The 27,252-nt window shown below is 36.7% G+C and overlaps 1 protein-coding gene across 4 annotated transcripts in view; it reads right to left on the bottom strand.

Moving 5' to 3' along the window:
- VWA8 (von Willebrand factor A domain containing 8) overlaps positions 1-27,252 on the bottom strand; it is a 408,431-nt gene that overhangs the window by 272,232 nt on the left and 108,947 nt on the right. For all 4 annotated transcript variants that reach the window (XM_033234160.1, XM_033234152.1, XM_033234151.1 and 1 more), the window contains 3 exons: positions 14,148-14,308; positions 11,274-11,387; positions 167-335 (listed from right to left, as the gene is read on the bottom strand). In XM_033234160.1, coding sequence (XP_033090051.1) covers positions 167-335; positions 11,274-11,387; positions 14,148-14,308 — 444 coding nt within the window. The remainder of the gene's footprint in view (positions 1-166; positions 336-11,273; positions 11,388-14,147; positions 14,309-27,252) is intronic.

Here is a 27,252-nt window from a genome sequence, read left to right as displayed (position 1 = left end):
AAAATGTGGAAGTTTAAGAACCACTGACCTTCACCACTATATAAGGAAATTTGGGAGTACATGGGAAGAAAAAGCTAAAAATGTCTAACTCTACTTCGGCCTGTATCAGAGTGCCTTAAAAAGAGATCAGCTGTAGAAAATAGACTGAGATTGGCTTTCTTCTTACCTTTTCCTTAATCACTTCGATTTCTTCACTTTTCACAAGTGGTTTCACGTGATGGAAAAAGAACATGGTTAAGAATTCTGGTCCCAGCCACTGGTGTGTTGTGCTTCCGATAACAGGGGGTTCTGCCAAGGCGATGATTCTGAAGGAGGGATGGATAGGGAAAATGGATCTAAAATAGGAAAAATAAAAAATAAAAAAACATAACATATCTTTCATGTAAGAAATTAGATCATGGTAACTAAAGTCCAGGCAATGTTAGGGCTACCATGCTGTTAATAATGTCAATGTTATTATTCAAAGAGTTAGCTTTGAAAAAAAAAAAGTCAGGACATTCTACGAACCTAAGATCAAAACAAACAAAAATCACCTACTGCTAGTAAATGTTGTACAATAACCACTCATGAAACTCCAGCCCTGGCACAAACCACTGCTTTTGATATACTGTTATGCCTACAACATATTTTCTCCATAGTGTCTTGAAATAAAATCCCACCCGGTTCACATTCATTATATAGACCATCTTTATTCATTTAAAAGCCCTTCAGAATCTCCTGTCTCACAAGGAACCCACTCTATGTCCATCAGAAAGACCAAGAAGCACAATTCAGGACAAGGAGACTTTATAGTACAGAAAATGTAAGAAACATAAAGGGTTAGATTGAATTTAAAATTTAGATTGGGAATAAGAACACTTAAGCCTTAAAAAGGCAGAGAAAATAAAACCTTTATAGAATGCACTCTTTTGTGATTTTTATAGGAAAGTTACGATTTTAAAGTGATCTCTTTTAAAATTCTGTGGCAGGGAAACTGAGGAAGCATGTAAATTTTCTAGGACACACAGAGGAGTAAGATAAGATTTCCTTTGGTTTGTGAAATGACTTGAGTTACTTTTGGAAAAACTAGAAACCCTGTATCAGAATCTTAATCATGTGGGTAATATTGTCCATTTTTATCAATTCTACTCAAAAACCCAGCAGAAATATGCTTTTTGAGGGTAATACAGTTCTTGCTAAGAGAAAGGAGAGATAAAATATAAACACTTGCCAAGAGCTTCAGAGAAACAAAAATATAGGTACATAACTAGCATTTCACCATTAACTATAACATTATATTAGAGCCCAAAAGTTAAGTGACTAAGCAACTAGAATACCAGGAGGTAGGACACAATCGGAAAGAATCAGATGAGTACTCTGAAGAGTTAAGACCAAGTACCAACAATACAACAGGCAGGTCTACCAAGTCCCTGACGGCGTGATTTGTAATTTTAGACGCCATATCATCATTTGAAAACAAGAGAAAACCAATTTTTAGAAATTGGTCACATGAAAGACCTAGATGAAATGAATTCACAAAAGTTACCAGATATCATTTCAATTCTCTAGGTAGAAAGAAAAAGGTTTATTTGCAGATGTTTTAGCAGGGTCTGGGGGAGTGATCTGTGCAAAAGTGTTGTTCTGGAAAAAGGGGGAAGATAACAACATGGACAGTGCCTGAAAGTCCAGAGGATAGCACAATCGCTCAAGATTGCTAGTAATTAGACAGCCACGTGACAGAAACTGGACACAGAAAATCCTGTGAGGGAAAGCCAGAGAGGGAGGTTTTTCCATTTTTCACTTCTGCTAAGTGGTTTGCTGTAATCCAGAAAACTGCCATAAAGCCCAGCAACAGATGCTGGATGTATCCTTGATCCTCCTCTCTCCTAGTTAGGACCAAAAAAAGGTAGGAGAGAAAGAGCGTGGTTTGGCTACCCAAAATTAAAGCTGCAGATGTAGTTTCTCACTTAAGATAGTGAAGGATACCAAATCAGGGAATAAACAAAGTCAAAATACAACAGGCAAGCCAAAAGGGGAAGTCTAATTTATATCTTTAAACCAGCAGATCAGGAAGCCAGGTACCACAGTGGAGCTGTAAAATTAGGACTAAAAGAGCAACTAAAATGAGAGCATGCTAAATGGTTTACATTTAAAGGTGATGGTCATTTGCTGGCACATATATTGTCAATAGCTTGCTTTTTAGTATTGATTCCAGCAGGGCACTTGAGTAAGCTGGCCAAATTTGAAGAAGACAGTTTCTAAGAGAGCTGATAGGTTAGGCAGAGAAGTGTGTAGAATGATTATAAAAACAGTCACCAAACTACTGAATAACAGGATGAGGAGGGCCTTTTTGTTTGCTACGTTCTCCCCAAAGGCTTCCTTACGTACAAATAGGTTACACGGGAAGTCATTTCCTGGTGATGCTAGCTAGGTTCCGCAAGCCTGAAAGTTAGAGAGCAGAGGATCTGCTGTATACTTAAGGGGATGTGATAAACTGGTGGATAATACAAAGACCGAAGAAGTGATAGATAATGAAAAAATTATGAGATAAGTGCCACTACAATTTAAAATTAAGGTTAGGTTTCATTTTACTAAAATTTTAGCAACAACAAAAAAATAAACGAAACTACAGATATGGCTTAATTTCAGATAAAAAGACATTATTTCCTAAAGATTACAGATTTAGAGAGCAAAAAAATCGTTTAAAACGATTTTTAAAATAAAAATATTAAGGTCAATATGTTTGTGGGCATAAGTATGAGTTTTTGTAAAGTGCTTTCTGATGCTTCTCAGCAGTAAAAAGGAACAAACTATCAATGTACAAACAACATGGATGATCTCAAAACACTTCAGCTATATGAAAGAAGCCAGACAAAAAAGAGCACACACTGTGTGACTCCATTTATATAAAACTCTAGAAAATGTGAGCTCTACATAATGACCAGAAGCAGAACCCTGGGGACGAGACAGGAGGGTAAAAGGGGCAGGAGTCAGGGATAACAAAGGGGTCTGAGGACACTTTGAGGATTATAGATACATTCATTATCTTGATATTGGTGATGGTTTCATGGGTATTTATAAATATTAAAAATTATCAAATGGTGCACTTTAAATATGCATAGTTTATTGTATGTCAATCATACTTCAATGGAGCTTTTAATAAAATAAAAAAAGACTTCAAAAATCTCCAGTTTTTAAAGTGAATCCTATGGTACATTTTCACTGAATTTGTATATTGGGGAACCTGAAAGAATAATCCGGAAGGTTTCTGTAAAGACCTCAATCATGAGCTAGAACAGATTTCATCATTAGTTTTCCATACTACTGTTTCAATTTAGAACTTAGAGTTATACAGTTCTGTACACAGACCTTATTTCCCCTTTTTCCTGTGCAGTGTAGTAAATTGCATGAATACATTCCTTATGCATCTTTATACCACCGAGGGTATAGTGTAATACTTGGGGAAGAGAGCAGATGCTAAATAAAGAAATGTATATTGCTATTGTTAATGACCATCAGTGCTATTAACTTTTTGAAGATCTTTGGTGGGAAGCACAAACAAAGATAAGTAATAAGAACTGAACTTATGGTGTCCCAGCCAAAAGCTAGTCAAACTTGGTCCTGAATAAATATGTAAGAAGTACATTCTCTCAATCAGGGCAAACTCAAACCATAAAATAACAAATGATTATATCATTTACAGGCAAAGGGTTTCAAATGGTTCCTTGACCACAAAAATGTTCAGAGAAAATTATTTTCAAAATCAGAATTTCCTTAAGGCTTTTTGTTTTGAAAATCAAACACAAAGACTTGGGCATAAAATCCTGCATCTATCTAGAATTATTTTTTTTTAATTTATATGGTCTGATTTGCTTGCAAAGAAATAATAAGGTTTCTAGGAAGCCAGGAGATAGTGCTTGGATTCAGTCTTCAAATATGGGTAACAGTAAAAGGGTTGAGAGAATATAACCGATCAAGGATTGTGCTCAAATGTCCAGTTATGTTCACCACTAAGACTGAGAGATTATAAACTGTTTCCAGTGTTCAACAGCAACACATATAAAGGAAATATTTAAGAAAAAGGCAAAACACTGGAGCATATATAAGTACATCTAAGACTAGGCCACTGATCTTTATTGTTTCCCCCAGACAACCAGAAGCCCTTTCTTGGCAATATGAACTGTTAATAACAGAAACTCTCAACCCCCTCATTTATGGTCTGGCCAACAGCAGGAAAAGACATATTTAGCATCCTATAGTATTTATACTCCCCCTTTCCCTAAAGAAGTTTTTCTCATCAAAGGAAGGAGTTCTATTTTGGTCTCTATTTCCTGAGAGAAATACAGGCATAGTATCTGGTGTCTGTGGCCATCACACTATATCTAACCACCACGTCCACAGCATTCCTGGTGTCTTGTAATATGAAAAAAGAAGACCCTAACCCTTCTAAGGGCATGTTAGGCATGTGATTACCTGCAGAGAATATAAAAACTCCAGAGATGACCAAGATGTATAGTCTTGGTGAGAATTACTACACAATGAAGGTTGGCAAAGGAGTCAAATATAATTGTTTAGAAACTGGGTTTCATACTATAAAGCTGAAAGGGTTAGTAATCCACTGCTAGAAGGTGTCAATTTTGAGACCCTCAGTTAATAGACTTTGCATTAAAAGGCATTAAAATATTCCTAATTACTAGGTTCACATAAGGAAACATTGCTAGCTCAGAAGGTCAACTAAAACTGGATTAATAGAGTTACCTTTACCTGAGTTTCCTCTCTGAAAGTAGAAGAGGTATCTAAATTTACCAACTGGGTCTACAAGCAAAGAAGCTCTTAAATCTGTCTTGGCCTTGGAAAGGGCTAGAGGAATGTCAGAGAAGGTTTCACAGAGGACATCACTCTTAAAGGAATAGCACAAGTTTGCTGTGCTGGTCCTGAGAGGTGAAAGACGAGGCTGACAAGGCAGGCATGTGTAGATACTGGCCCTAAACACTGTAGGCGACGGAAACCACTGAAGGACTTAAACAGTGATGTGATCAAATTTACAGATCAGACACTTTAAACTTGTATCCTATGTGTGTGGAGAGGAAGGGGTTTCATTCACTAAGTTAAGGTACTTAAAAGGAAAAGCGGGTTTGTAGAAATGAGTTCAAAGTGTCTCTTAAGACACATTAAGGAGAGACATCTAGCAGTCAGATAGCACTTAGGAGAGAAAACTAAATTGGAAAGTGCTTTTAAAGAATGCTCAGTCTATTGGCTGGGTGCAGTGTCTCATGCCTGTAATCCCAGCACTTTGGGAGGGTGAGGAGGGAGGACTGCTTGGGGCTAGAAGTTCAAGAGCAGCCTGGGCAACATAGAGAGACCCCATCTCTACAAAAATAAATTTTTAATTAGTCTAGTGTGGTGGTGTGCACCTGTAGTTCCAGCTATTCACAAGGAAAGCTTGAAACCAGGAGTTTGAGGTTGCAGTCAACTATGATAGCACCACTGCACCTCAGCCTGGGTGAAAGAGTGAGACCCTATCGAAAAGAAAAAAGAAAAGAAAACAAAACAAAACAAAAGAGGGAAAAGGGAGAGGAGAGAAGGGGCGGGGAGGAGAGGGGGAGGGGAGTGAAAAGAGAGAGAAGAAAAAAAAAGAATGCTCAGTATATCAATGACAGATAAGGATATAAGAGTGACTGACATTGCCCAAGGAAAAGAAAAGGTCAAGGAGAAAACCCTGGGAGCTACCAGTTTAAACAGTATTTGAAACTTTTTCCAACCTCTCAAGGCACAGTTACTAGTCAATTTGTCTTCTGTGTTCCCACAGCATTTTATACAGACCTGCAGTCTAACACTAAAAAACTGCCTTGTGTTTATTTATATATCTGTCCTCATGTGTGGTACACCACAGATGGCAGCAAGTGTGTCATCTTAGAGCTGATCCTCAATAAACATTTAATCTGAAGGAAAGAATGAAGCAATGCTAACACTCAATAACAAATAGTTACACTCGCCAAATCCGTTATCTCCAATCATCAGTCTATAGATAAGATCATCTGGGTACCATTCTGGGAGCCTAGAGAGTGAATGACTCCATGGATTACCATGATAACATTCATGTTCAAAAACATCATCCAGTTGCTACAGTTGGAACAAGAGCTTTAAAGCCAACTCTCAGGAAGCATTATTCTACAAATTAGTAGAAGTTGTCTGAAGAGTACTGATCCCCTGGAGGTAGATTTATTTATTTGTACAAGACTGTAGAAGCTGTTCTTTCTGTTAGGCAGCTGCAACTGACACACCACCTCTGAGCACTGACCATCCCCAGCCTCCACAACGGTTCCTCTTAAAAAGGAAAACAAAAACCTTCCCTGTCATTCTACCTTTGACCTTTCTCTCTCTCAAAATCTCCCACAAAAAAGCATTAATATAAGTAAATAAAATAAAAGCTGAGTTTCTTTAAAGACTATTAGAAATAATCCCTTTGCTAAAATTCAGTTCTGTGATTAAGTACAGAAATGAAAGGACAGACAATGTGGGTCATAAGTTTCTAATGTGGAATTCAAATGCTACTGCCAAAAGTGATATATTAGCTATGACCAGCATATGGGATCAACACATGCTAGATAATGGGTCATATTACTTATAAGAACAACTCATGAAATAAAGTAATTTCCTCACTGAGTACAAATTTGCTGCTTTTGCACTGTGCTGTGTCTTTTAGTCAAGCTGTCAGTTTTCTACTCAATAAACACAGTCCTGAAAGAAGTACTGTCAAGCAGCTTAAGCGAAGAATCTAACCTATTATAACCCTAAAAAAGAACATATTTATTCTCCGGAAGACAAAAATAAGTCACAAAATTAAATTAAGGCTAAGCAAAGGTAAAAAAATTTACCAACAATCCATACTATCAGAAAGAAGCAGATTCTGTAACATGACTGTGTTTAACAACAAAATTAAGAAAATGGTGTGTTTCTCAGGTAAAAGAAAAACTACTGATAAGGAAAGGGATTCGGCTTTCAACTGTTAGAAATATTCAGACAACAAAGAAGAATCATTGTTAGGACATCTCACCTCTGAAAAGTTAAGGACGGACCAAGATACTGACAGAACATAATAGAGAAAATAAAATAAAATTAGAAGTTCTGCCCAGGAAGCTCAACATACATCTAAATAATAAAAGGTACAAGAAAAAAGAACACAGGAAACTGAGTAAGTAGGAGTGGAGAGAGATCTAAGATGATGTAGGAGCTACAAGTATAAAAAGCCACAAGCCCAGATTAGAGTTCATCAGAATATACCACGGGAGAAACATGAAACTGACAGAAAGGCCAAGAGTGGTGGCTCATACCTATATTATCAGCACTTTGGAAGGCCAAGGCAGGAAGATCCCTTGAGGTCAGCAGTTTAAGACATGCCTCAGCAACACAGTGAGACCGCTCCAAAAAAAAAATGAGAAAAACAAAAACAAAAACAAAACAAAACAGGTGTGGCGATGTGCAACAGTAGTCCCAGCTACTTGGGAGGCTAAGGCGGGAGGATGGTTTGAGCTCAGGAGTTCAAGGCTGCAGTGAGCTGAGATCGTGTCACTGCACTCAAGTCTGGTTGTCAGAACATGACCCTGTCTCAAAAAAAGACAGAAAAGAAAAAAAGAAATTGATAGAAGATGGAATTGATAAATATCAAGTGTGCCTGAATGTGCTGAGGGGAGATTTAGACAATAAGAGAAGTGTTTGGGATGAAAAATATGGCAATATATACATAGAAACAGTCACTTTCTCCTCAATGCTCCCATACAGTATTATACATACCTTTATTCTAACACTTAAAATTACATTGTAATTACTGATTTACATCTGTCTCTCTTCATATGTAGTAATTAACTTCAGGAAAAAATAAGATTACACAAGAAAGGAAAATGATTGTTGTATAGTAAACTGCTTAAGTGGGTACAGCTCTTAGGTTGTCATAATAATGTAAGCATTGAATAAAGTTCTAAACAAAATTATTACATAACTAGGAAGAATGAGGGATAGAAGTGTGCATGTGTAATGAGGCAAGAGGTAGTAAAGAGCTAAACATTAATTGTCCATGTAGAAATCAACAGATTATTCCTAACACTAAAAATAAATCAAGAAATATCAATGAAAGTATATTGTTTAGTGACATAGAAGTTAATATCAAAAGAAAGACCTAAAGGTTGAAAGTAGTAGCCCCTGGGGAGTAGGATGTGGGAAATGGGAGACTGTCAACCAATCAACCTATGACAGGGGATGGTATTTTTCATAAAATACTTTGAAAAACTATCTGGCTCAAGTTCCATGCATGTTTAACAGTGGTAAAAATTCAAATGAAAAATTTTAAAAAGCAAATGAAAGAAGGCATTGCTATGATCTCTCTCCACTTTCTCCCAGTGACCTCTGGAAATAGAGCTAAGCCTAGTTTGTATTCACGAGGGAGACATAAATCCATAGCGATGAAGGCGGAAAACTTTGAGAAGAAAGTACTATTAACCACTCTGAGCCAAACCCTGAACATGATGCTCAGGGCCACCCAGTTCCTGAAAGTATTTTCATTTGTAAAACTGCCCGTGACCATTAGAGAACTTGGGTACTTTTCATAGAAAAGGGTTGTCATTTCCCGGACATTTGGAGACAAGTACAATGCTTCTGATGTCCTAAGAGAAACTGCCAGGCAGGCATGCTGTGAGCTATTGCAAAACTGCTTTGATTCATCCCTCTGAAAATATAAACTGTTCCATGACCCGTGATTCACATGCAAATAATGTGCCAAAGCTGACTGCTGTAAACCAAAGTTATGATATGCGAAGGATCTCTAACTTGCCTCCCTAAACACTCAACCATTATCAAATTCTTCTAGACTGGCAAATGGTTTTGCCAGTCTAGAAGAATTTGATAATGTACACCTCTGAAGTAAAAGCAGCTATGTAATCAAGTGAATTTTTACTGACTTGCACAGAGATAGGGAGGAATTTAACATTTCTCCTATTGGAAAAAATTCCAAGAAATTTTTAAATCAATTTATTCTTAAAATACAAACAATAATAAATACACTTAATTATCTTTTACGGGATTTAGATGTTTTAAATATGGCAGTAAACCCTTTGAGTGGTAAGACAGCTTCAATTAAACAGAGACAGATTAAGTGATGAGGAGTTCCTCTGTATACCAGTCTCTAATTCTGTTAAAATATCCGTGGAAATGTAGCAAGATAGAAAATAACATATTTGTCAAACTTTATTCTATATAGTATGCAGCTGAAAGAAATATTTTCCTTCAAACTTTTTGTTTTGAAAATTTTTTTAACTCATAGAAAATGTCAAAAATAGACTACAAATACCCATATATCATTCACCTAGATATTGCTAACTGTTAAGATTTTACCACATTTGTGTTCTCACTCTGACTCGATATTTATCTCTCTTTCTCTGTGGTATGTCTGTTTGTACACACACATACATGTCTTTTTTCTGAAATACTTGGAAGTTGTATACTTTTTTTTTTACTTTATCTCTTAAGTATCTCAACATGCATATCGTAAGAATAGGAATATTCTCCTTCATAACCACAATATCACTATCATACTTAAGGAAATTAGTAATTCAATATCATATAATATAGTCCATATTTAAACTTTTCTAATCATTTAATAGCCGTTTTTATTTTGTTTTCTCCTCCAGGACCCAGTCAAGTCTCACCATTGCATGTGGTTGTTACATCTCCATAAGAAATGTTTAAATAAGCTACAATGGGTAATCTGATATCAGATGGCATACTCCAACAATACTGATGACCTCCTTGGAGGATAAGCCCAGTTAATTGTGGGCCCAGCTTTAGTTTTGTTGAGAGAATACAAAATATGAGGTCAAAACTGAACTGACAGGGCAACAGAGGAAAGATAACCTTCTTAAAACCAATGTTCTTATAAAGCATTTATTATTTAAAAGTAAGGCTGAAAAGTAAAACCACAATGAGGTACCACCTTACTCCTGCAAGAATGGCCACAATTAAAAAGTCAAAAAATAATAGATGTTGACATGCATGCGGTGAAGAAGTAACACTTTTACACTGCTAGTGGGAATGTAAATTGGTACAACCACTATGGAAAACAGTACGGAGCGTCCTCAAAGAACTGAAAGTAGACTACTATTTGATCCAGCAATCCCACTACTGGGTATCTACCCCCCAAAAACGATGTCATTATATGAAAAAGATACATGCAAATGCATGTTTATAGCAACAGAATTTGCAGTTGCAAAGATATGAAGTGCCTAGCAATCAACGAGTGGATAAAGGAAATGTGATACACACACACACACACACACACCATGGAATACTACTACTCAGCCATAAAAAGGAATGAAATAATATCTTTTGCAGGAACTTGGATGGAGCTGGAGGTCATTATTCTAAGCGAAGTAACTCATGAATGGAAAACCAAATTTCGCATGTCATCACTTACAAGTCAGAGCTAAGCTATGAGGACACAAAGGCATAAAAAAGATATAATGGACTTTTGGAACTCAGGGGCAGGGAAGCTTGGAGGGGGGCGGTGAGGGATAAAAGACTACATATAGGGTACACTGCTCAGGTGACGGGTATACCAAAATCTCAGAAATCACCACTAAAGAACTTACCCATGTAACCACAAACCATCTATGCCCCAGAAACTATTGAAATAAAAAAAAAAATTTTTTTTTTTAAATCACTGTTGGCTGGGAACGGTGGCTCACGCCTGTAATCCCAGCACTTTGGGAGGCCGAGGCAGGTGGATCACAAAGTCAGGAGATAGAGACCATCCTGGTTAACACAGTGAAACCCCATCTCTACTAAAAAATACAAAAAATTAGCCGGGCATGGTGGCAGGCACCTGTGGTCCCGGCTACTCGGGAGGCTGAGGCAGAAGAATGGCATGGACCTGGGAAGCGGAGCTTGCAGTAAGCCGAGATTGTGCCACTGCACTCCAGCCTGGGCGACAGAGCAAGACTACATCTCAAAAAATAAATAACTACATAAATAAATAAATTACTGTCACATTAACAACAAAAAAGCAAATAAAACAGCTGACACTAGGTTAAAAAAAAAAAAAAAGTAAGGCTGAGAGTACAGGGTACACCTTGGAGAGCAACCTCAAATTTTAAGAAATGCCAAAGTAGTGGCATATCCAGGACACCAAATTATTAAACTGTTCAAAGTTATCTTGGCATTATTCTAGGTTTGGAAAAATCATAAAACGTATTATTTTTCACTTAACAATAAACTAACAATAGGAATAATGGACCCCAAATTACCTCTTCTGTAGCTGTTCATCAGACAGTTGCAGCTCCTCTTTTAAACGCATATACCTGTCTTCTCTCAGCAGCCTAGAACCATCATAGAGGCTTAGCTCTCGATCATGGATTAACCTAACAAGATAAGAAAAAAGTCTGAAAATAAATTAATCTGTTTTGAACACTGAAGTTTTTAGAGGCAGAATCAGTCAGCCAACATTCTATTATTGCTGGCAATTGAGTCTAATAATTTTGTTAGATGGACCTTTCAAAATTTCAAATTGGCTAGTGCTGTTATACTTGGCAAAACCGTTGGTTTCTGTACCAGAGGGCAGCAGTCATAAACACCTGATAGGGATATGAAAGAGGGGGAGGAGGAAAAAAAGAAAGGAGGAGGAGGGAGAGCAAAAGAAACAGCTGAATGAGTGTCTCAAGATAACCACAAGGTACATATTAATAAACAAGGCAGGTGGCACTTACTCTCTTCAGTCTAAAGTAACTCCGTAAGGGTTGGCACAAAAATATTTCTATCTTTGGAATTACAATATTTAAAAATACCAAAAATCTTTATAATGAAATAACTACATTGCTTTACATATGGCAACTCTGATGGTGACCTAAACATCCACATCACACACAGCATAGTCTTCCAAATGTTGCAATGGCTGAAAAGCACTGTTCTATATCTCACACCAACCCCTAAGTCTCCTATTGTCCACAATAGAATTAGCCTACATAGCCTCCATTCTATAAGCAATGAAGGGAGGGGAGGCTATATAAATGCAGCGGGTAGGAGTGTGGGCGGTGGAACCAATCAGACCTGGGTTCAACTCCAGCTGTGCACCTTACTAGCTGAATGAGTGGGGAGAGGGAGAACAACTCTGTCTCTCTAAATTCATCTTCAATAATGTTAAGGCAGTCACAACTTCACAATATTAATGTGAAAACTAAACAGCTAATGTAAAATGGATGCTTAATACAGTTGTTCTCAATCTTGACTGTACATTAGAATCTTCTGGGAAGTGTTTAAAAATACCAATGTTCTGACCTTGGCCTAGACCAATTACATCAGAAAATTCCGATGGCGAAGCCCAGGCATGAGGTTTGTTTGTTTTTTTTTTTTTTTTGAGACAGAGTCTCGCTCTTGTCACCTAGGCTGGAGTGCAGTGGTGTGATCTAGGCCCACTGCAACCTCCACCTCCCGGGTTCAAGCTATTCTCCTGTCTTAGCCTCCTGAGTAGCTGGGATTACAGGCACACACCACCATGCCCAGATAATTTTTGTACCTTATTTTAATAGAGATGGGGTTTTGCCATGTTGGCCAGGCTGGTCTCAAACTTCTGACCTCAGGTGATCCGCCCACCTCGACCTCCCAAAGTTCTGGGATTACAGGTGTGAGCTACTGCGCCTGGCCCACATCAGCACTTTTGTTTTGTTTTGTTTTGTTTTTTTTGAGACAGAGTCTTGCTCTGTCACCCAGTCTGGAGTGCCGTGGTGGGATGTCAGCTCACTGTAACCTCCACCTCCCAGGTTCAAGCAATTCTTCTGCCTCAAGCCTCCTGAGTAGCTGGGACTACAGGCACGTGCCACTACGCCCAGCTAATTTTTGTATTTTTAGTAGAGAAAAAGTTTCACCATCTTGGCCAGCATGGTCTCAATCTCTTGACCTTGTGATCTGCCCACCTTGGCCTCCCAAAGCACTGGGATTATAGGTGTGAGCGACTGCACCTGGCTGGCATCAGTATTTTTTAATTCCCATCCTGCAAGGTGACTCCAAGGTTGAGAACCTGAGAAGCACTGGCTTAGCATAATGCTAAGTAGGTACTCAATTAATGGTAGTAGCTGCTTCTATTATTACTACTTGCCAACATGCAAAAGATAACTAATAAAATGGGACTATTATCGTGTCTGCAGTTGTCTGTTTGGGAGAAAAAAATATTGTAAATCTATGGAATGTTTATGGTAAATCACTGAAAGTTTGTGACTATTTTTAAACGTTCTAAAATCTAATCAGGATTAACATAATGTTTTTAGAATTTTTAATTACATTCAGTATCTGCATCACGTTAAGAAAAAAAAAAAACTCTGAGTAGTTAGTTGGGATAACGGCTTATTCTACTTATTTAATCTTTTCTAATGAGTCAAAGTTAAAAATCAAATGTCTACAAATTAGAGAACCAAAATAAATTTTAAAAAATCAGTATCATTAATTTCCTAAAATGATACAGGATGGGAATATTTTCTACAAAAGTTACACATGAAGAGGCTTCTCTTAACATTAAATTCTAGAGAAGTTTTAAGAATGTGTGGAAATTTTTCCCAACTAAACCCAAAATAAGAAAACAACAGTTACAGAAATGTTCAAGTTTACAACCAACAAAGTGAGCTTTTTTAGTCTATATAAAACATAATTTAAAGGTATTATATATTTTATATACAAAACTAATTTTCTCTCTCTCTCAAAAAAGATTTCAACAAGACCAACCAATAATTAAGATCTATGATTCATAAGGAGTTTGTAAATACTGAAGCTGTGACTCTGACAAATTATAGAAACTTCAGCAATGTGACATGCTGCATATATATACCTGTATATGTAAAGTCTTTCAAACTTAGTACTGAAGCGCTTTCTTTTTGCAGCACCTACACACGGAATTTTGCTATGGCAGTGGTTTTTCCCAAAAATGTTCATTATTTGGAGTTTTACTGCATTGTGTTTATAACAATAAAAAAGTGCCACTCTACTTGGTATAGAATCATGATTTTTCAGGATCTACACAACCCAGTTTAAAAAAAAAGAGAAAGAATGAGATAGTTCCATCTTTACTGCTTAAGTCAGAGTAGTTGGGGTGTGTGTGTATGTGTGTTTGGGGGATTTTTGTGACGCCTACTCACCTTTGCAATACAGCGAGTGTGCCTGCATTCACCCGGTGAATGCCATCCAACAGGACCAGCTTGCCTTCCAGAGCAGCATTCACAAGGGGTGAGGACCGCCAGGCAGTGTCTCCATTTGGAAGGGTGTATCTCTGCTGTAGCAGATCACGTGCTGTCATATCCTAAAACAAATCCCCACCACCCACCAAAGAACACGATAAATTAATTTTTAAGACATGCAAGGCAGCTCACATGGCTTTATAGAGTCACCACTGTCTGAACTTAACATTCCATATAACAACAGAGAAGTCATCTTCTCCAATCCCCAAAAAGAAAGCTCTTCAGAAAGTCTTTTTTTGGTCATTTTAAGAATTTTTTCCATTACTTATTACATAATATAGTGAGAGTGAGAGGTTTTTTTCCCTTCTTTATATTTAGCATTTTCTTCCGCTTTTAAAATGTAAGTTTATATAATGACAGTAATTTCTACCTGAATAACAGAATTTAACTCAATCAGCTCTATTCCTGTGTTTTCGTATGCCAACTCTTATGGTGACCTAATCATCCATGTGTTGACTCAATTTTAAAATGAAGAATCTTGTAGTATAGTTTGAAGTCGGGTAGCGTGATGCCTCCAGCTTTGTTCTTTTGACTTAGGATTGTCTTCGCAATGCAGGCTCTTTTTTGGTTCCATATGAACTTTAAAGCAGTTTTTTCCAATTCTGTGAAGAAACTCATTGGTAGCTTGATGGGGATGGCACTGAATCTATAAATTACCTTGGGCAGTATGGCCATTTTCACGATATTGATTCTTCCTATCCATGAGCATGGTATGTTCTTCCATTTGTTTGTGTCCTCTTTGATTTCACTGAGCAGTGGTTTGTAGTTCTCCTTGAAGAGATCCTTCACATCCCTTGTAAGTTGGATTCCTAGGTATTTTATTCTCTTTGAGGCAATTGTGAATGGAAGTTCATTCATGATTTGGCTCTCTCTCTGTTACTGGTGTATAAGAATGCTTGTGATTTTTGCACATTAATTTTGTATCCTGGGAACTAGAAGTACCATATGACCCAGCCATCCTATTACCGGGTATATACCCAAAGGATTATAAATCATGCTGCTACAAAGACACATGCACACGTATGTTCATGGCGGCACTATTCACAATAGCAAAGACTTGGAATCAACCCAAATGTCCATCAGTGACAGACTAGATTAAGAAAATGTGGCACATATACACCATGGAATACTACGCAGCCATAAAAAAGGATGAGTTTGTGTCCTTTGTAGGGACATGGATGCAGCTGGAAACCATCATTCTTAGCAAACTATCGCAAGAAAAGAAAACCAAACACCGCATGTTCTCACTCATAGGTGGGAACTGAACAATGAGATCACTTGGACTCAGGAAGGGGAACATCACACACTGGGGCCTATTATGGGGAGGGGGAGGGGGAAGGGATTGCATTGGGAGTTATACCTGATGTAAATGACGAGTTGATGGGTGCTGACGAGTTGATGGGTGCAGCACACCAACATGGCACAAGTATACATATGCAACAAACTTGCACGTTATGCACATGTACCCTAGAACTTAAAGTATAATAATAAAAAATAAAATAAAATAAAATGAAAAATCATGCAAACCCAACATGCAGAGACGTTTATCAATAATGTGCATTTTCTTGCAGTTGATGAGTTTCCCTGAGAAGCTATGCTAGGACCATCACGGGGACTCATGTTATTTAAAGAGACTTCATAATGGAGGAAATTGAGGACAGTCATCAGATGAGGCACAGGAATTGGGAAACAATAGCATAGCACTTACAAGCAATTTTTAAGAGCACACACACAATGTGCTAACAATAAAATAGTGTAACAGACTTAAGCAAACTATTAATAGTTGTGGCATATAAAAGTTTATCTACTGTAAAAAAAACTGGAGCTATATAATATGAGCAATTTTTTCTTACATGCATTAATGTGGATAGTTTCTTTTCTACCACCTTCAGATACATTTTGTGCGACTTATAGCAAACAAAAGTTAAACACATTTACAGTCACTTTTATCCAAATATTTAAAGTCTTCTGTAAATTCTTGGCTACATACTCCCAACTTTCAACAGATAGAAAACTAATGAATTTGCTTTATATTCATAATGGCAATGAATCTGTATTGAAACCAAGATTAAAATTTAAGTCTTAATTATTTCAACCTTCTCACTATCAAGAAAGTACTGACTAAATGGCTATTATTAAAAATTTAAAAAACAGATGCTGTCAAGGTTCTGTAGAAAAACGAACATTTTTACACTGTTGGTGGGAGTGTAAATTAGTTCAACCATTGTGGAAGACAGTGTGGCTATTCCTCAAAGACCTAGAGGCAGAAATACCATTCAACCCAGCAATCCCATTACTGAGTATATACCCAAAGGGATATAAATCATTCTATTTTAAAGACACAAGCATGCATATGTTTACTGCAGCACTATTCACAAGAGCAAAGACATGGAATCAACCTAAATGCCCATCAATGACAGACTGGATAAAGAAAATGTGGTAAATATACACCACAGAACACTATGAAGCCATAAAAAGGAACTAGATCATGTCCTTTGCAGGGACATGGATGGAGCTGGAGGCCATTATTCTTAGCAAACTAACGCAGGAACAGAAAACCAAATACCACACGTTCTCACTTTTAAGTGGAAGCTGAATGATGAGAACACATGCACACATGGTGGGGAACAACACACACTGGAGCCTGTCAGAGGGTGAGTGGAGGGAGGAGGGAGAGCATCAGGAAGAATAGCTAATGTATGCTGGGCTTAATACCTAGGTGATGGGATGATCTGTGCAGCAAACCACCACGGCACACGTTCACCTATGTAACAAACCTGCACATCCTGCACATGTACCCCTGAACTTAAAAGTTGGAAATTTTAAAAAAAGAAAGTACTGACTGAGGAAGTATGAATAGGCTCATTTTGAATCATAAAGACCTTCGAAAAACAGTAACATTCAAACTCAGCAAGTTCCCGTAACCTTAAAAGGCTGGTTTTGACACATTGTCAAAATTTGTCCTTTTTAAATAACTTTAATTCTTCAACTATGAATTATAAATTCTATGCAAACTATATGCGCAATATCACTCTCTTGCTGCCAATGACAGTTACAACAACCAAGACTAAATTGATCACCATCATCCGTGTTTACTGAGCCAGTCACGACATTCCTCATCTTTTCCTGGGCCCAAGCAAAAGATTCATTCCCACTCATGTTCATGCTACAGAAAACCAAAGGGATCACTCTCAAGGAGAACAGGATAAAATCAAAATAAGTGTCTGTGGGTCATTTTTACAGTCAAACTATAACAAAAATCCAATATTATATATGTATATACATATGCATATAAATATATATGTGTGTGTATATATGTATGTATACAAATATATACACACACAGAATTTTTTTAAGTAAACATTAAAACAGATAAATTTAAAGAAAACTCTTGGTATGAATTATTCCAGAAAAATATTTGCCATAGAGTCACATCACACATTACCTTGGAAAAGTAAACAAAGAAACAGAAAACACAGTTTAGCCCGGTGGTTCAAAATTAAAGATACATTATCAGAAACAGCTGGGGAACTTTTGAAACATCTATAAACTTAAGCTCCACCACCCTGACGATTCTGATTCATCAGGGCCAACATGGGGCCTACCATCTGTTTTTTATTAAACATTACATAGATGATTCTGATATGCCTCCCAGGTGGGAAACGCTGCTTTAAAAGACATTAAATTAAAATTCACTTATTTATACCCTTCCTTGTTCTAATATGATGTGAGACTGCAAAAAGATATACAAAATGCACAACAAAATAACATAAATTAAAAGTAAAGTTTAAAAATAAGGGAAAGAGTAAGCTTTGTCTATTTTAAGCATTCCTATTGGAATTCAGAGAGGAGAGATGAAGGCATTCAATTAATATTATATTTTCAAAGAAACTAATGGATGTTAATTTTGAAAATCACAGCTTCAGACTGAAAACAGCTGATATCCTGGGCCAATAAAGGTCAGGAGTCTTTCGCTTGGGTCCAGCATAAGATGAGGAATGTTGTGACTTTAGCAGACATAAGAGGCTCAGACTCCTAAAGAGCTGAGGCTAAAAACTGGTACCATTTTTAAAAAAATTTCAATAGAAAGAATTCCTCATTCTCATACCAACATATCTGAATCACCATTCTGTGCATGATATTAAAAAGCACTATTTCATTTGGTCATGATTCCAAAGTATTTTTATACCTTATTAATTCACAGGATGTATACAGTGTTTACCTTATTCAAGTAAGTAAACATTTACTAATAGAGATGATGAGAAAGACAACTAAGTACATAGGGCTCTTCTTTTCTAGTCTAGTAGTTGGAGACTCGCTTACATTTGCTAAAGTAAAATGAATGATTATTTGTTGCTATACAATATGCAGCAGCAGAACAATATAGCTCAGTGCTGTAAATGCCAAACAAAGCTATAGACCAGAAATGTTCTTCCTCTTTTCAATCTCCATTTCTTAGAAGACTAGCTCAGTTAAATTTTATCACCTAAACTCTGTATACCATCACATTAGAAAGAGCCATTCTTCATTTCTAATAAACACACACGTGCAGATAGACAAATGGATGATCGATAGATAGATAGATAGATAGATAGATAGATAAATACATAGACAGACAGACAGACAGAGAGAGATTTTTAAAAAGTATTTTGTAGAGACAAGTTCTCACTCTGTTGTCCAGGCTGATCTTGAACTCCTGGCCTCCAGCAATCCTCACACTTCAGCCTCCCAAAGTGGCAAGATTACAGGCATGAGCCACTGCCAATTTCTAATAAACCTTTGCATCAAAATAAAAACCTTCCTAAGAGAAAGAAAAGCACTCCCTTTAATATAAGCTATTGGTTTTCATAATTAAGAACTTCTATTGAAAGACAAACATTTCAGCTTTTCCTTAAAGAGATAGTTGGCCCTACTTTCCCCAGTATTAGTTATTATCAGAAGCTATTTTCAATTGTGTGCGAGGACACCAAAGTAAAACTAAACTTTCACAGAACAACGGAATCTAATCAAATCTAATTAATAAAACTTTTTCAGCATAGGCTGAATGGGGAAGTGATATGAACTAATTTCAGGTAATAAGCTAATGTTTAAAACAAAGTAACATCATTTTCAAGGGTTTCTGTCTATACAATATTTGGTTTGTAGTACCATGAAATTATTGTTTTAATATCTTTAACAGACACTGCATCATTGAGTTGTGAAAAATATATATCATTTCCTCATTCTTCCCATCTACATGCACATCACTATCAGCAAGTAGAAATGCAAATTTCTTTTTACAAGTGTGCTTATTCCATACGGGCATTTGGTAAACACCCTAATAAAAATCAAGAAAAAATCAAGGTCCTCGTTTTTGCATATCTTTTTCTTATCCTGAAGCTCTTGAACTTAAGAGAATAAAAATAGCACTAATGCTATCATAGAGCCTGATCCACTTCCTCTTTCTGCATTTCCTTAACATTTTTAAAATAACAGGACATGAAATTCAATTCCTTTAGATCTACCATTGTCTAACCTTAACACCTCACTTTCATTCAGATCCCTGGAAAACATCCATATATCTCTTACTATTCCATGTCAATTGGAATTATGTTGTTTTGATTTGTAACAGAGAACCTCTACTGAAAATAAAAATGTCCTGTTAATATGAGAAGCATAACTCAAGAAATGCATCAGAGAATATAAATTTGAACCTTAAAGCAATTATTTGCCTTAAATGTTTTTAGTACCTTTAAATGATCTAAGCTAATTTTTTTTAGAATTCCTTTGAGAAATCCAGATATAGTCAATAGCTCAATAAAATAACTGTACAAAGTGGTTGTGTATATAGTATCTAGAATAACATTAGAATTATTTTTCCAAGGCATAATGTCATTCAGAAAAAAATCTGAAAATATAGTACATTTTTAGTGTATAAAGAAATTTGAGCTACCTGTCTTCTTACTAATACTAAAGTAAAATTTTACATTATAATGCACATATAACTGTCTTACAGGAAATTAAAATGATTGTAGCAAAAGTAGAATATCCAAGTACATATAGAGTATGACTTCAACCAGGTTTTAAAAACATACATTTCTACCACATATATAAACCCAAGAGTTTCAGAAAGTATTTAAGTTGGCTTGCAAAAATATGCTTCATATAATGTATTATAAAATTAAACATAAGTGGACAAGGAAAACTAAACAAGGAAAGGTGAAACTAAGAGGAAAAAATAATATATAAAATATATCTGAACAGTCTCAAATTTGAATCTAATCTAATATCCAACATAAAGAGTGACATATTAAAAAAAAGTTACAGGTGCGCATGTATTAGTTTGCTGAGAATGATGGTTTCCAGCTTCATCCATTTCCCTGTAAAGGACATGAACTCATCCTTTTTATGGCTGCATAGTATTCCATGATGTATATGTGCCACATTTTCTTTATCCAGTCTCTCATTGATGGGCATTTGGGTTGCTTCCAAGTCTTTGCTATTGCAAATAGTGCCGCAATAAACACACGTGTGCATGTGTCTTTATAGAATGATTTACAGGCCGGGCGCGGTGGCTCAAGCCTGTAATCCCAGCACTTTGGGAGGCCGAGACGGGCGGATCACGAGGTCAGGAGATCGAGACCATCCTGGCTAACACGGTGAAACCCCGTCTCTACTAAAAATACAAAAAACTAGCCGGGCGAGGTGGCGGGCGCCTGTAGTCCCAGCTACTCGGGAGGCTGAGGCAGGAGAATGGTGTAAAACCCGGGAGGCGGAGCTTGCAGTGAGCTGAGATCCGGCCACTGCACTCCAGTCCGGGCGACAGAGCGAGACTCCGCCTCAAAAAAAAAAAAAAAATAGAATGATTTACAACCCTTTGGGTATAGACACAGTAATGCGATTGCTTGGTCAAATGGTATTTCTGGTACTAGACCCTTGAGGAATTGCCACACTGTCTTCCACAATGGTTGAACTAATTTACACTCCCACCAACAGTTTAAAAGCGTTCCCATTTCCCCACATCCTCTCTAGCATCTGTTGTTTCCTGACTTTTTAATGATTGCCATTCTTACTGGCGTGAGATGGTATCTCATTGCGGTTTTGATTTGCATTTCTCTGATGGCGAGTGATGATGAGCATTTTTTCATGTGTCTTTTGGCTGCATAAATGTCTTCTTTTGAGAAGTGTCTGCTCATATCCTTTGCCCACTTTTTGATGGGGTTGTTTTTTTCTTGTACATTTGTTTAAGTTCCTTGTAGATTCTAGATATTAGCTCTTTGTCAGATGGATAGATTGCAAAAATTTTCTCCCATTCCATAGGTTGTCTGTTCACTCTAATGATAGTTTCTTTTGCTGTGCAGAAGCTCTTTAGTTTAATTAGATCCCATTTGTCAATTTTGGCTTTTGTTGCCATTCCTTTTGGTGTTTTGGACATGAAGTCTTTGCCCATACCTATGTCCTGAATGGTATTGCCTAGGTTTTCTTCTAGGGTTTCAGTTTCTAGTTTTCCTAACACCATTTATTAAATAGGAAATCCTTTCCCTATTGTTTTTGTCAGGTTTGTCAAAGATCAGATGGTTGTACATGTGTGATGTTATATCTGAGGCATCTGTTCTGTTCCATTAGTCTGTATATCTGTTCTGGTACCAGTACCATGCTGTTTTGGTTACTGCAGCCTTGTAGTACAGTTTGAAGTCAGGTAGCATGATGCCTCCAGCTTTGTTCATTTTGCTCAGGATTGTCTTGGCTATACGGGCTCTTTTTTGGTTCCATATGAAATTTAAAGTAGTTTTTTCTAATTCTGTGAAGAAAGTCAGTGGTAGCTTGATGGGGATAGCATTGAATCTATAAATTACTTTGGGCAATATGACCATTTTCATTATACTGATTTTTCCTATCCATGAGCATGGGATGTTTTTCCATTTGTTTGTGTCCTCTCTGATTTCCTTGAGCAGTGGTTTGTAGTTCTCCTTGAACAGGTACTTCACATCCTTTGTAAGTTGTATTCCTAAGTATTTTATTATCTTTGTAGTAATTGTGAATGGGAGCTCACTCATGTTTTGGCTCTCTGTTTGTCTATTATTGGTGTATAGAAATGCTTGTGATTTCTGCACATTGACTTGGTATCCCAAATGCTGCATGTTCTCACTCATAAGTGGGAGCTGAATGAGACCACATGGACATAGGGAGGGGAACATCACACACTGGGGCCTGTCTGGGGATGGAGGGGCTAGAGGAGGGATAGCATTAGGAAAGTTATCTAATGTAGGCAACAGGTTGATGGGTGCAGCAAACCACCATGGTACGTGTACACCTATGTAACAAACCTGCACATTCTGCACATGTATCCCAGAACTTAAAGTATTTAAAAAAAAAAAAAAAAAGTTACAGGTAGTAGCTCATGCTTGTAATTCTAGCACTTTGGGAGGCTAAAGTGGGCTGATTGCTTGAGCTCAGGAGTTCAAGACCAGCCTGGGCAACATGGCGAAACCCCATCTCTACAAAAACTACAAAAAAATTGCCAGGCATGGTGGTGCACACCTGTAGTCCCAGCTACTTGGAGGGCTGAGGCACAAGGATCACTTGAGGCCGGGAGGTGGAGGTTGCAGTGAGCCAAGATTGCACCACTGCACTCTAGCCTGGGTGACAAAGTGAGACCCTGTCTTGAAAAAAAAAAAAAAGTTATATAAGTCATAACGCTCACAACATCAACACCAAATCAGAAGCAGCAGCACAATTCTTGATAATAAAACTGAGAAAAATTTGTCTCATGGGTCAGGTCATCCTATAGAGAACAACATGTTAAAGAGTTAAAAATAGAAGTAACAATAATTATTGCAGCTAATCTTTATGGAAAGCCTAACAAGTGTCAGGTACTTTGCATATGTTAACTCATATAATCCTTATAACCTGAAAAGCCATGTACAATTATAATCTTCACTTTACAGAGAAGAAAACTGAGGTACGAAAAGGTTAAACAATTTACCCAATCAAGTACACACAGCTAGCAGGCAGAGGAGCCAGACTGTCCTCAAGTATATTACTACAATGAACAGAGCACAAATTTCACTAAAAGAAATTCCATAAGGAAAGAGCTGGATTGGATTAATCAACCCATGAGTAGATTGTAGAGTTAATATAGGAGTGTACCAATAACACACCTCTAAGGCTAGCTTCACAAATTAACTTCTAATAAGTCTCAATCTTCTTCTTTGACAAGAGTTAAAAAGTGTGACTATTATGCTAACCACTCCCCTAACAGACCTCAAATACAGCTAGTCTTCATTGCTGTTTTAAAACTTCTTTCAAAACATATAAAAACAATTGAAATAAAAATGCTTTAGTTAAAAGTAAGTACATCTCTAAGTAGATATGACTTTTCATTCTCATTTCTGAATTAAAAATAGAAACAATAGGCATTTAATATTTTTTCAGTTACGGTAAATAAGCACTAATAATGATTTTGTTTTCCAAAGGAAACCAGCTGAATTTCTGTAGGCTTTTCAGGTCAACCTCAAATGAGTTTTACTTAAGCAAAACTTATTATGCCAGGAAAATACCATACCAGTAGTATAAACAAGAAGAAAACCTGGGACTTACATGAATAAAAGAATATATCAAGAATAAGCCATCGACTGTGCAATACAGTATTAACTATGCCCACACCTATTCGTGGCAGTGGAATACTACATAAATATTGTATAAACATATAATGTTAATAATTTTTAGGTCCTGAAATAGAAATGAAGCCATTATTTCCGGAATCGAAGCATGCTCAGTGAACAGAACACAGGCATGCTGCCAACATTCCTCAGTGTCATTTATGTTTGATCTCAAAAAGGCCTCTCATTTTACATATATTGTAAAATTATTTGTAAACTCTTTCATCCTTCTCCCTCAAGTTCCTCTTTTGAAGAACTATTTTTAACCTGTAGCACATAAAATCAACTCCCTTTTATGTACAGGACGAGATGTTGACGTTACAAGCCTACTATGATTGACTTCAGTTACTCTGCTGTCAATGGGGGAAAAGTTGATTTTGCAGTTGTATGCATAGTAAGCACTGGAATCTACTGCAAGATAATCTATTGTAGTTAAAGATTTATACAATGAATACAGAATAAATTTCTCTCATTGAAGATAATCAGAAGTCAAACCTACTATGTTACTAACAACTGATTCAACTAAAAGACATCTTAATAAAGATGCAAAATTAAATATAAACGTAAGGTCAGTATAGGTGCAGATAATACAGTTATGTACTCAATCAAGATACACAACCAAATACCCTCATATTATCCTTCCTATACTACAAAGGCTAGAAAACTAGAAACATCATTTTTTAAAGTCTGTGCAGCTCGAGTTCTATGCATGAACCAAGTTCCACCAAGCATTCTCATGTACAAGAGACTGGGAAAATGGCAGTGAACAATGGGAGTAAGGGAGCAGCCAGCACAAAGAAAACTGCTCTTCCAGGGCATCAATAGCTAAATTCCTCCTGGTACTACCACTCCTTACTGGGTAAAATGTAAATTGCATTCTCTGTTTCTCCCAGAAATTTTGTAAATTAGCTAACACTCTGTAAATAATATCTTTTCATTTTAGAGACTGGGTACTATTGTTCACCAGAAAGCCAGAACTTAAGGATGATGATATTTAAAAAGTAAATCGACTTGTTAAAGATTGTAAAGAAAATGCTGACAGACAACTAAGTACATTAAGAAGGATAAGAAGAGTTTCACAAGGCAAGAAGCAGAGATGTAACAGATTAAAACCCCAGCATGTACAAACTAAAGAATCATATTTTATTCAAATAGTACTACAAAGTTTGTTGCATTTTATCACAAATGTTAGACTCCCTTAGAAAAACAGGTGTGAAAGTACCAACAAATTCTAGTTTAAGTATCTGCAATAAGCTAAACACCTAAATCAAGAAGTTAGAAAAACTTCAAATCAACAATCTAACATCACAGCTAGAGGAACCAGAAAAAACAAGAATAACCTAACCTCAAAGCTAGCAGAAGAAAAGAAATAACTAAAATCAGAGCAGAACTGAATAAAACTGAGACTGAAAAATCCATACAAAGGATCAACTAACCCAAAATTTGGTTATCTGAAAGAATAAACAAGATAGACCACTAGCTAAATTAACAAAAAAAGAGAGAAGATCCAAATAAGCACAATCAGAAATGACAAGGGTAACATTACACCCAATCCTACAGAAATACAGATCATTAATGACTATTATAAACATGTCTCTGCACACAACTAGAAAATCTAGAGGAAATGGGACAAATTCCTGGAAACACACAACCTCCCAAGACTGAATTGGGAAGGAACTGAAACCCGAAACACACCAATATCAAGTTCTGAAATTGAATCAGTAATAAAAAACTTACCAACAAACACAACCCTGGACCAGATGGATTCATAGCTGAATTCTACCAGGCATCAAAAAAGAGCTGGTACCAATTCTACTGAAACTATTCAAAACAACTGAGGAATAAGGACTCCTCTCTAACTCGTTCTACAAAGCTAGCATCATTCTGATACCCAAATCTGGCAAAGACACAAGAAAGAAAGGTAACTATAGGCCAATACCCTTGATGAACATGGACACAAAAATCCTCAAGAAAATACTAGGGAAACATATCCGGTAGCAAATAAAAGTTAGTTCACCACAGTCAAGCAGGCTTTATTCCTGGGACACAGAGTGGGTTCAACATATGCAAATCAATAAATATGATCACCACATAAACAGAATTAAAAGCAAAAGCCATTTGATCATCTCAGTAGACACAGAAAAAGCTTTCAATAAAATCTAACATCCATTTATGATAAAAACCCTCAACAACCTAGACACTGAAGGAATATACCTCAAAATAATATAATAAGAGCCATCTATGACAAACCCACAGGCGACATCACACTGAATGGGCAAAAGCTGAAAGCATTCCCCTTAACAACTGAACAAGACAAGGATGCCCACTCTCATAACTCCTATTCAGTATAGTACTAGAAGTCCTAGCCAGAGCAATCAGGCAAGACAAAGAAATAAAAGGAATTCAAATAGGAAGAAAGGAAGTCAAACTAATTCTCTTCCCACATTCTATACCTAGAAAACCCCACAGACTCCCTCAAAAGGCTTCTAGAACAGATATCAGTAAAATTTCAGGATACAAATCCAATGAACAAAAATCAGTAGCATTACCAATAATATTTAACATTAAATGGATACACCAATAACATTCAACCTTTAATGTATATACCAATACATTCAAGCTGAATGTGTCAGAAGCACATTTCCATTTACAATAGCTGCAAAAAAAAAAAAAAAAAAGTTAAATAAAATACCTAGGAATACATGTAACCAAGGGGGTGAAAGATCTCTACAAGGAGAACTATAAAACACTGCTGAAAAAAATCATAGATGACACAAACTAATGGAAAAGCATTCCATGCTCCTGGATTAGAAAACAAAAATTGCTAAAATGGCCGTACTGCCCAAAGCAATTTACAGACTCAACACTATTCCTATCAAACGCTCAATGTCATTTACCACACAAATAGAAAAAATTATTTTAAAATTCATATGGAACCAAAAAAGGCCCAAACAGCCACAGCAATCCTAAGCAAAAAGAACAAAAGCCAGAGGCATCACATTACATGACTTCATGAAAAGACATACAAGTGGCCAAAAAATATATGAAAAAATGCTCAACATCACTAATCATTAGAGGAATGCAAATCAAAAAAAATATGAAAAGTGCTCAACATCACTAATCATTAGAGAAATGCAAATCAAAACAATGAGATACCCTTTACATCAATTAGAATGGCTATTATGAAAAAGTCAAAAAACAAACACTGGCAAGATTGTGGAAAAAAGGGAACACTTATACACTGTTTGTGGGAATGTTAGTTCAGCCACTGTGGAAAGCAGTCTGGAGATTTCTCAAAGAACTTAGAACTATTATCATTTGACCCAGCAATCCTATTACTGGGTATATGCCCAAAGGAAAACAAA

The sequence above is a fragment of the Trachypithecus francoisi genome, unplaced genomic scaffold (assembly GCF_009764315.1).
Source record: "Trachypithecus francoisi isolate TF-2019V2 unplaced genomic scaffold, Tfra_2.0 Contig01461, whole genome shotgun sequence".
Taxonomy (NCBI): domain Eukaryota; kingdom Metazoa; phylum Chordata; class Mammalia; order Primates; family Cercopithecidae; genus Trachypithecus; species Trachypithecus francoisi.
Note: the sequence above shows the minus strand (reverse complement) of the source record. Positions and strands in the feature narration are given on the sequence as shown.